At 47.0% G+C, this 11,971-nt stretch overlaps 1 protein-coding gene across 1 annotated transcript in view; it reads right to left on the reverse strand.

The window, feature by feature from the left end:
* The window catches only part of FAT4 (FAT atypical cadherin 4), a 212,107-nt gene extending 200,357 nt beyond the window's left edge, over positions 1-11,750 (reverse strand). The window contains exon 1 of the mRNA XM_061585097.1: positions 5,265-11,750. Coding sequence (XP_061441081.1) covers positions 5,265-10,565 — 5,301 coding nt within the window. The 5' untranslated portion in view covers positions 10,566-11,750. The remainder of the gene's footprint in view (positions 1-5,264) is intronic.
* Positions 11,751-11,971: the final 221 nt, after the last annotated feature.

The raw sequence follows: 11,971 nt of genomic DNA on the forward strand, positions 1-11,971 counted from the left end.
TATAAATAATGCAATATATAATGCAAATAATGCAACTCCCCCTGAAGACACAGGTTCGCAGTTCGGGTGTGCTCCTGGACTCAGCTTTAAATTTGGAGGCCCAGGTTTCTGCGGTGGCCAGGAGTGCTTTTGCACAATTAAGATTAGTGTGCCAACTGCGCCCGTTCCTTGAGCTGTCTGATCTGGCCACGGTGACACATGCCTTAGTTGCATCCCGTTTAGATTACTGTAACGCGCTCTATGTGGGGCTGCCTCTGAAGACTGTTCGGAAACTTCAGTTGGTGCAACATGCTGCAGCCAGAATGATAACTGGGGCTGGTTACAGGGACCATACAACTCCCCTGTTACAAAAGCTCCACTGGTTACCACTCTGTTTCTGGACACAATTCAAAGTGCTGGTGATGACCTATAAAGCCCTATATGGCTTAGGTCCAGGCTATCTGTCAGACCGTATCTCCCTATATGAGCCTGCCTGGGCCCTGAGATCCTCAGGAGAGGCCCTTCTCTCAATACCTACGTCCTCACAAGCATGACTAGTGGAGACGTGAGATAGTGGGGACGTGAGATGGATAGTGTCTTTGGGTCCTCTTTCCAGGCTCTGATTTTGATCTGTACACATGGAGTTGTGGCACAGAAACTTGCTCCACTAGTCAAACAAGTTCCTTTCATAAAATAACAGTGATGGCCAACTCAGTCTGTGAGTTAATGGGCCTGCTGATGAGCTGATCTGAATGTCAAAGGATACCATAGGAACTCTTTCAGTAAAGAGGTCCTCCCTTCCCCCCCCCCACATCCTGGAGCCAAGTGGCCTGTATTAGTTTTAGTTTTGAGTGAAACCTGAAAATGACTCAGAGGCTTGCTTGCTCTCTCTGTCTTTACCCCAAACTATGGCTGGGAAGACTCCCTTACAAGCCTAATGGGGAAGCAAGATCTATTGGCTTGTTAATGCTGTGAGCACCTCCATCTTATGCTCAGGTTGCATATATGTGTAAATAAACCATATATCATAAAGACACCACAATCTCCGCTGACCTTCATTCCAAGGAAACCAAACCTGGAAGTCTCACACTTCTTGGAGGTTGGGGTCCATGCAACAATATTTTACATAGAAATGCAAATGTGTGATGATCATCTCCAGGAGGTGGTTAGGACAAGGGTGGGGTTATGCAGTGACAGCAGTGTCTTGGATGACGTTTGCATGGCAGGGAGAGAGCCTTTACCCAGACTTTCACCTCTGGAGATCTTTATCCAAGAAATTGCCACTATTGTGCCTTGTTGAAATACAAGTAATGTGTGGCAAAAGGTGACTCATCTCACTGACAGTAGCCATAGCTTTGATGAATGGCTGCAAATTGAAAGGAAGGAGAAAGAATGCTCAGTGGAAGAACATCTGCTTTACATGCAGAAAGTTCCAGGTTCAATCCCTGGCATCATCAGGTAGGGCTGGAAGAAAAGCGACTTCCTGCCTGAATTCCTGGACAGCTGCTGCCAGTCAGGGTACACAATACTGAGTTAGATGGACCAATGGTCTGACTCCGTATGAGGCAGCTTCCTAAGTTCCTGAACACACATTCCATAGTGCAGCCTTTCACAAGAATGCTAAGAATGGGATGTGGTCAGTTCTGGTAGCGCCTGGCTCTTAGCTTCTGATCAGAGGAACTTCTTCATTAGTATGTCTTATCGCCCAAAGCAGAGTCCTGCTGTTGAAAAATGGGTTCTGCAGTTCTGGATTGGCTTCCTAGCATAAAAATTCTCACTTGCTAACAAGCAGTATAAGTAGGGTTGCCATATTTTTTTCTAGAAAAGATCTGGCAGCTGCATGGCATACAGGACAATTCACAGGCAAAGCCTTCCCCAGCACTGTGTTTCCACACTGATATAAAATGCACCCTGTTGATATTTCTGCCTGTCATACAACTGTTAAGACAATACAAGTCCCCCAAAGGGAGGGTGACAATCTCTGTGGTTGGGATTATTTTACTTCCATCATTTTTGTTGAGCCACAAGGTAAAAATTGTATCCCTTTGTCATACGTAGGGAAATTGCTGTTAAATCACAACATTAAAAAATAGCCATTGATCATAAAGGAATGATATTCAAACCGGTCTGAATTGTCATTTGCTGTGTGTACATTTTGAGGATATTTATAATGTGTCAACATGTTATATGGAAAGGAGCAGGTGACAATCAAAGAAGCGATTTACAGTCTTGTAGCATGTTCAAAATACTATCATCCATATTACTTCTTTAACAGAGGGATGGAAAGTCTTGCCATAGACTTAAATAACCAGTGTAGAGAGCATACACGTGTTATTACTTTTAAAAAGTGATTTGTATAAATAATAGCATTTAGGTATCCTATGCAGACTTAGCTGGGAGCAAGTCTCACTGAGCACAACAGGACTTACTTCTGAGTAAGCATGCATAGAAATCTGTTGCCTAACAGTTTCAGAAGTGCAACCAATAGTAATGTGAAAAAGCAGCTACTTAGAATTATATATAACATATACCGTACAGAAATATATTGAATTTAAATCATCAAATGTGATTATTTCACATTCAACAGCTGGATGTTTGCCGTTTTATTAAAGCAAAGTAGGGGAAAAAACATAAGAGTTGGAGGGGGCATCTAGTCTAACCCCCATCTCAGATTCTGTCCAGCCTTGAAGACCTCCAGTGAGGGAGAACCCAGCACCCTCTAGGAAACTGGTTGCAGTGGCAGACAGCATGGTGGGGTGGAGGCACTTACCTGACCTCCCAGCAGGGGAGTTGCTGCTGCTTACCGGCAGGGAGATGGAGAGGGGTGAGGTCACAGAGAAAGTGGCGAGGTGCAAACACACCTGCAGGAGCACTGGATTGGCTCAGCCCATGCATCTGCACTGTATAGACCTCACTGCCACTTTGCCCCTCCTGGTATGCAGCAGCCACTCATCTGCCAGGTCCCACCATGCCATCTGCTACTGGTTGGTTTTGTTTTCAAAACCACTCTTACCATCAATATTTTTCACCTAATATATTTAACCAAAATCTACCCTCCTGAAAGCTCTTCGAGAACATTTCTTCCAGGAGCAGCTAACTTGATGGGGTGGCACCATGGAGCCAGCCTCCTGGCAACGGTATCACTGCTGCTTTCTACAACAGGGCAGAGGTGGGGCAGGATGGCAGCAAGATCAGGGTGGTGTGCATCTTCTAAGTAATTACCTATTCCTTTCACAGACAGATACTTGTTTATGTGCATGAATCAATCTTAATGTTGCAATTATGCTCCTGAAAATAAGAGCTTGCAAGCTTAGATTTATCTTTCCCATCATCAGATACCACCCCATATATGCACACAAACACTTCAGCTCATATCATCTTTAAGTTGAAATGCGAACCTCATCTTGTCTCAGCTCCTTTGGAACTGGGCTGAACTTGCAGATGAAGCTGAAAACCGATGACGTTATTCTTTGCATAATGAAGCACAGTTCCTTCTAGTAACAGTAATATGTATCATTCATTATAACATAGCCATAGAGCTGAAATCACTAATGTAGTCAAATTTCTTATTGATCTTTCTAACTGAGCTGTAAAAATCATGTAACAATTAATTACACTCTTTCATACATTTTCAGCCATTTTTCTTTTTGATTATAACAGTTTATGTCCTTATTAAAATGTATTCTAAAAAGCAAATACAAATCACAATTTTGCCGTCACTGAGCAGAATTGAGCTTTTGGCAGCAAAGGCAAAAGTCCACAGTAGCCTAGTTGTAGGCACAGTGTACTGATTAAACAAGCCATTCCATATATGTCTACTCAGAAGTAAGTCCCAATGAATTAAAAGGGGTTTACTCCCAGGTAAGTAATATACGATCAAAGCCTACAATCTTATATATGCTTACCTAAGAGTTAGCCCCTTGTACAACTTACTGATGAGTAGCCGCATACTACACTGCACTTTAAGAATGGCATGTTTTAAGAACCATGCCAAAACAATCTGTTCTAAACAATTATTTAAAGCTATACATGCCACAGCAAATAATTGTATATGCCACAGGGAATGTAATTTGCTTAAAATTAAAATGCACAATTTGTGCAATCCAATTCTATGCACATTTACTCCAGAGTAAGCCCCATTCATTAACTCGTAAGAAAATGTTCAGAGGATTGCAGTGTATTTAATGTGTTGCCATCTGTTTCTGGAATGTGCAATTGTGTTCTGTTTCAGAGCTAAAGTGCTTAGACCATGAGGAAAATGTTTGACTCATTCTACACTTCCGGCATCCCCTGCTGGTTGACTATAGAAGAGGTTCTGCTTCAAACTTCCAGTGAGCAAAAATACAATGAACCAGAGCACAGTGCAGTATAGGAGTCAGGACTAACCAATGTCAAAAGGGGGGGAAGAAGAGGAAAAGCTCCGCCTTGTTGGCCTTGTGGTTTCCAAATCTATTTCTCTGAAAGACAATACCCATTGTAACCACATGAAAGATTATACAAACAAATATGCTTACTTACAGCAGCAGAAACAGAACCTTGGCATAACATTTTGATATCATAACTAATAACTAATGACACTGAATCACAAAACGGATTAACAACAGGAATTTTTTTAACATTGGCTATTTGGCTTCTGCAGGAATCTAAGGGTATCTGCAAGTCTTTAGGTATAATCCTGACTATTGGCAAGGCCAGAGGAATATAAACTGTATGTTCAGAGGAGAAGGGAAACTCATTTGGAAGAAAAGCCTAAATTTTCCTGGGTCTTGTCCAAATGCTCTAGCATTGTACAATGATCAGTAAGAAAACAGTGCACTCTCGGACACAAGCAGCTAAAAGCTCATATTCTACTTAGCAAGTTAAAACAAACTGAAATGATCAGTAAGAGGTCTAAGAAAAGGCCCCTTCTCATACAGCATTTTACAAACATTTTACATACATTTTACCTACAGTTAAAGCCAGATAGTTAATATTAATTGCTGGCTTATGCAGTTAGAACAAGTCACTTATGCAGGATGCTAATCACAGCTCTGTGCTTTGTTCTAACACAATCCTATCATCTGTAAGATAAAGGCTGTAATTTTACATACACTTTCCTGGGAGTGAGCCCTATTGAACTCAGTGGGACTTACTTCTGAGTAGACCATACATGTCTACTCTGAAGTAAATCACACTGGATGCACTGGGACTTACCTCCTAGGTAAACTGGATTGCAGCATAAAGAAACACAGCTGATAGGACACAGCTATTTACTTTTCAAAGGAAGGAAAGAAAAGAGATGTTACCTCTGCTCGCTGGGTTCGTGGCAAAGCAGCAGATTTTTCAATTGCATAAACGTCAACCAGATACAGGCGTGCTCCTTGCTCTCTGTCCAAAATAGCAGCAGTCTGGATCACACCGGTGTGACGCCCAATGGTAAAGAGGCGGCCAAACATTTTGTCTTCACAACGCACAGAAACTATGAAATACTCCACTAGAGCTTCAGTCCCCCTAGGACTGGCTGCTTCTATGGATATCACATTTGTCCCAATAGGTTCACCTTCTTTTAAAATGGTAATATATTTTGGCTGAGTAAAAACAGGGCCACCAAGCCCTTGTAGAATTACAGACATCTCAGTGGTGGATTTCCTTCTCTCTGGGCCAAGGTCTGTGGCTGAAACTATGAAGCTGTACATGAGCTGAGATGGCACTAAGGTTGTTGATACTCTCAGGTCCCCACTGTATCGATCCACAATAAAGGTGTCTGTGTCCCCATTAATTATTTCATATTCAACTTCCCCATTAGCTCCTTCATCAGGATCAGCAGCAACAATAGTAGTTAGGACTGTACCAATAACGACAGAGGGGTCTGCAGCCAGGGCATTTTGTGATACAAAAGTAGGAACATTGTCATTCTGGTCAGTTACCAGAATGGTCACATTCTTCAAAGCAAATTTTCTAGATTCTACAGGGACAGCCTGGTCTGTTGCTTTCACTGTTAATTCAAAGAGGTTAGCAAATTCACGATCTATTTCAGCATTGGTATATATTGTTCCTTTGACTTCATCTATATGGAAGTGGTTCCCTCTTGGCATCTGCTGAATGATTGTATATGCTAACTGTCCGTTAATATCTGCATCTGGATCATGAGCAGCTACGGCAATGACTGAGCTCCCAATAGGAACGTTCTCAACAATAGACTTAAAAATGTCCCCAGGTGGAAACTTAGGTGGGTTGTCATTATAATCTCTGATATATATTACAACTGACATGGTAGAGGATTGAGGAGGCCTTCCTTTGTCTTTTGCTGTGATGTTTAGTTTATACATTGACTGGGTTTCAAAATCCAACATTTTTGCAAGGAAAATACTGCCAGTGTTGGGACTAATGCTAAATGTTCCATGATTATTTGTTCCTGTAATACTATAATGAAGGTCAGCATTGTCACCCGAGTCTGAATCGGTGGCAGTGACAGAAGATACAAGTTCCCCAATTCTCATGTTTTCCAAGACATCAACAAACAAAGTCGACTTAGGAAAGGATGGACTGTTGTCATTTTCATCCAGCACATCAATGTTCAATGTACAAACTGAGCTTAGGGGAACCACTCCAGAATCTACTGCTTGGATGATAAGCGAGTAAGATGCAGTAGCTTCATGGTCCAGTTTGCCAATTAAAGTCACCTGACCAGTGCCATCATCTATTGCAAACTGGTTTTCTTCATTGCCCTTAACTACCGCATAATGGATCAGTCCATTATTTCCTTCATCAACATCTGAGGCAGACACCCTTAAAACATGTGTCAGGTTAGCAGCCAATTCTGATATCGTAGCTTGGTAAAGTTCTTTTAAAAACTTTGGGACATTATCATTTATATCCTTCAAGTAAACCTGCACAGTTGCCTGATCCCTTAAAGGCTTTGGCAACCCTTGATCCATTGCAATAACTGTAAGTGTAAACACAGCCGCTCCCCTCTGCCTCATAAGGGATTCCCTGTCCAATTGATGAGTACTTGTTATTTCCCCACTCATTGCATTCAACTCAAAATCAGGCTGCATGTGCTCAAATGAATATCTGACTTCACCATTAGATCCAGAGTCTTTGTCAACAGCACTTATTTTACCAACAAATGATCCACCATTCTGCTCCTCCTCATAATAAAAAACATAATTGGTACTGTTAAACAATGGCCTATTATCATTTACATCTTCTAGGACTACAGTGACATTCACGAAGGCACTGAGTGGCTCCACAGCTCTATCGGAAGCCTCTACCAGTAGCGTGTATCTTTCCTGAAGTTCACGATCCAGCTCACTCTTTATATACAGCTGACCATCAGGAAATATGCCAAAGGCATCTCCAGTGTTTCCTTCAATTATGTTATAAGCTATTTCCCCATTTGCGCCTGAATCCTTGTCAGAAGCATGCACACTGAAGAACCTGGAGTTCACCGACTCCAGCTCAGAAATAGTGACTTCATAGGAAAGCTGGTCAAACACAGGTGGGTTGTCATTTACGTCATGGACAGAAACAGTTAAAATGAAACTAGAGGAACGCTGTGGAACCCCCAAGTCCATGGCCATAATCTCCACTTGATAAGAGCCAGCATTTATGTCCAGCAGCCCAGTCAAACTTACAGCACCACTTTGCTCATTGACACTAAATAGCTCCTTGGGGTTCTGTTTTAGGCTGTAAAGGACCCTGCCGTTGATACCTTCATCTGGGTCAACAGCTTTGGCTTGGAATATGGTGTGCCCAGTACTCCAGTTCTCAACCACATCCACACTTTCCACCGCATGAAGAAAGTGGGGGGAATTGTCATTTAAATCTCTGACTGTTATATTAACCAATGCTTCCCCAGTTATTGCTCCACCACTAGCCACCACTTTTAGCTGGTAAAATGCTTGCTCTTCCCTGTCGATAACACTAGCTGTGGTAATCAGGCCTGACATACTGTTAATTTCAAATATACCCTTCTGGTCGCCTGTTGTGATAAGGTAAGCGATGTTGGTGCTGAGGTCCATAGAGGAAGCAGAAACCCTACCTACATGATAACCTAAGGCAACATTTTCAAACACCACAAAACTGTACGTCTCCTGGCTAAATACTGGGGGGTTATCCTGCGTGTCCAAGACAGTTACTGTAACTATTGCCTGGTTTTGGGACTGGAGGTGGCCACCATCACTGGCCACTACTTGTAGTTGGTAAGCAGTCTTTTCCTCTCTATCCAGGACTGTTTTGGTGGTGATAACCCCCGTCAGGCCATGAATCTGAAACCTGGAGGTGTCTCCTGCCGAGATGCTGTACCTGACTGTCCCATTAAGCCCAAGGTCTGGGTCACTGGCAGACACAGTAGCAACATAACTGCCTGCAGGTTCATTTTCTTGGATGTGAGCAAAGTACTGGACAGGGTAGAATAGGGGGCTGTTATCATTCACATCCAGCAAGCTCACATTGACCTGTGCCACCGTGGAGAGGGGAGGAGAGCCCAGATCGGTGGCCAGGACCTGTAGCGAGTATTGTCCCTGTTCTTCCCGATCTAACTGTGAGACTGTGCTGAGTCTGCCCGATATAGGATCTAAGCGGAAAAACCCCCATGGAGCTACCAAAGGACTACCTGTCACCCCTCCTGGCTCAGTCTCTTGCAAGGAGAAGCGCACAGTCCCATTATCTCCCAAGTCGCCATCAACAGCAGTGAGGACGAGCAACTCAGTTCCTGAAGGGGAATTCTCTGCCACAGACACATGATAACCATCTGGCTGGCCAAACCGGGGCCTCTCATCATTAACGTCCAGGATATTCACTACCAGCTGGGCATAGGAAACTTTGGGCTGCATACCTTGGTCACAAGCACTGACATTCAGCACTACCTGTGAAGCTATTTCCCGGTCCAGCCCCCCAGATGCTGCCATGCTTGGGCTGGAAAAACCCAAGAGAGGCCGAGCCACGATAGAATCAAGGCTCTTGGTGGTGACTAGGCCACTGTGCTCACTAATACAGAACCAGCCCAGCTCATTGCCAGAAACAATGCTATACTTGAGGTTGGCATTAAGACCAGAGTCACGATCCGTAGCACTTAGGCCTTGTACATAGCTACCAGGTGGCACCTCTTCACTGATATTCACTTGGTACACCGACTGCCCGAAGACAGGCGGGTGGTCATTGATGTCATTCACAAAGATCACCAGGCTAGCCACAGAGGAACGGCTCACAGGAGCAAGAAGAGCTCCTTCAGGGCTCTGGGAAGAAGGGAATGAACCAGGTGATGGTGGAGGAGCCCCAAAGTTGTCAGTCACAGCCACAGTGAGGTTATAGGTGGGTATGCGTTCCCGGTCAAGAGCAGCAGCCACTTTTATAAGGCTGAGGTTGGGCACTTTGCTGCTCTGCACCTCAAAATGGTGCTGCTCGTTCCCACCCAAGATGGACACAGAGATATTCCCATTGGCCGCTGGAGAGTCAGCGTCGCTCACAGTCAGCAGCGCCACCACAGTGCCAGGTGCTGCATTCTCATCTACAGAGGCAAAGCGGGAAGTGGCTGGGAAATAGCGAAATTTGACCCGTGGCTCATTATCATTCACATCAAGTAGGCGGATCAGAGCCTCGGCACGCCCACTTAAAGCCGGCACTCCCCGGTCTGTCGCCTGGACAGTTAGGGAGTACTGCCGCCGCAACTCATAGTCCAGTGCCTCCCGGATGCGAATGATCCCACTTTCTGGGTCCACCTCAAAAGGAAGTACCACAGCTCCATCTCCACCAACACTTTCTGCCCCCTCCAGGCGATATTGGATGTCAGCATTGGTGCCCTCGTCAGCATCCGCGGCTGTCACCTGCAGGACACTGGCCCCAACAGGTGCATCCTCAGGCACCCGAGCTTGGTAGAGGGTTTGACTAAAGACTGGTGGGTTGTCATTGATATCCTGCACAGTGACATTGACTTGTAAGTATCCACGCCGCCGTGGCTCCCCTTTGTCCTCCACCTGCACCAGCAGCTGGTAGGCAGGGGTGACCTCTCTATCCAGCCCACCCCAAGAGACCAAGTGCAAGAAGGCCCCTTCCCCGCTAGGGTTGAGAGTGATATTGAGCCGGAACCGACCCTCTTCATTGCCACCCACAATGCGGTAGGAGCTGTGGTCCACGCCATTGGTCCCGCTGTCTGCATCGGTTGCTGTGTCCAGGATAAGCTGCCGGCCACTCCCCGTGTCCTCTTTGAAAGTCACCATAATGGAAGGTTCTGGAAAGACAGGTGCATTGTCATTCAGGTCCAGCACCACGACGCGCACCTCGCTGGGATAGGTTGGCTGGCTGGAGAGCACCACAAGGTCCATCACGTCACTGGCCAGGCTCTCCCGGTCGATGATGGCCCGGGTGTGGAGGTCTCCCGACGTGGCATTAATGGAGAAAAGGGCATGGTGTTCACTCAAGCGATAAGTGAAGCCTGGGCGGGTGGCAATGGTCCCCACCCAGGTTCCCGGCGGCTGCTCTTCTAACACCTGGAAAAGCTGTCGTGGCTCAGCTGAAGCGTGAAGCGGTAGCAGCAGGAGCAAGATGAAGGAGGAAAAAAGAGACCAGGTGGATGAGCTTCCACAGCTGGTCCCCGGGTGGCCCATGGTACAAGCAAGGGTGATGGGTGGGAAGGAGCAAAACTGCTCCCTGGGAGCCAAAGGCCAACAGAGCAGGTGAGGTTAGACAATCCAGCAAGGCCCAAAGTTCAGCGAGCGTCAGGCGAGCAACACCAATCCACATCACCAGCAGCAGGCTGTCACCGTCGCCTCCACAGCCGCGGGCATCTCCAGAGGCGCGCAGGGCAGGCAGAGCGCAAAGAGCCGTCGCTACCTAGCCACCTCCCACCAAGAGGCAGGCTCCTGTATCAGTGCCCCCTTCGCCTCCCTTCAAGCGACTTGTGTGGGCGGGGGGAGCGTTTGCATGGCCAAAGAGACCCCCGCGGCTTATTGTTACTCACGGCTAACGAGAGGCAGAGAGAGAGAGAGAGAGAGAGAGAGTAGTCCAGCCAGTCCCTCGAGCAAAACTCCCCGGTGCAAGGAGGTGGGCGGGGAGCCGAGGTGACGGCCGATGGTGCAACTTCGCTTAAAAAGTGCTGGCGCTGAAGCTGGGCTCCCTGCCGCCACTGCTCTTGGCTCGGAATAGCATAGGGTCCTTTTCTTCTGCTGCTTTTCTTTGCGGGGAATAGATGCAGCCGAACCCTCCTCCTCAGCTACTGGCTTATTCTGACACTCGTTGCCCTCCTGTCTGATCGCAACTTTAGCCGCTGCTGCCGCTCGGAACCTTCTTGGACGTGCGCGCACCTCGGAGCGCTCCTGGACATTGTGAAAAAGTTCTGCTCTGCTGAAAGCGGGCGCTGCCGTTTTCCTCCCTTTTGTACATCTCTCGGAGCATCAGCTCCGCTCCGGGCTGGGCATCCGGCGGCGCGCACAACACCCCAGACGCGCGCGCGCACACGCAAGCCTTGGCGAGCCCCCCCCCCCGAACTTAGCGTTGCCAGAAAATTAAAGTGGGGGGGAGGTTGCAAAAAGAAGAAGGCAAAGGTGATGAAGGGCGAGGAGGGTCCGTAATGTTTAAGTGGTCCTTTACTCTGGCGAGAGGAGTTGAACTTTTGTAAATCCCGAAAGTTGCAGCTCTCCCCTGGAAGGCTTTGGCTTAACGCAGCCGCTCAGCCCGAAACGGGGAGCCCCTTTGCATGAATCAGCTGCTCGACTCTGCAGGGGAATAGGAGGAAGGAGGAAAGGAAGACCCACCCTGCCCGCGCGCACAGCCCAGCAGCGAGCCAGGCAGAAACTTTGTACACTACTCATTGAGCTCGCGGCTCTTTACTTCCAGAAGCGACCCCCTCTCCGTCCCTCCCGCCCCGGGTCGGCGCTGTCTCCCCGTCTCCGCCTCCAATTGGCCTGTCATCTCCTGCCCCGCCCACGCGCCTTCTCATTGAGCCCAAGCTCAGAACGAGGCTCCGCCTCAGGCTCCTCCCCGCGAAGCTCTCGGCTCTTTTGACCTCAGCTCC

The sequence above is a fragment of the Rhineura floridana genome, chromosome 9 (assembly GCF_030035675.1).
Source record: "Rhineura floridana isolate rRhiFlo1 chromosome 9, rRhiFlo1.hap2, whole genome shotgun sequence".
Taxonomy (NCBI): Eukaryota; Metazoa; Chordata; class Lepidosauria; order Squamata; family Rhineuridae; genus Rhineura; species Rhineura floridana.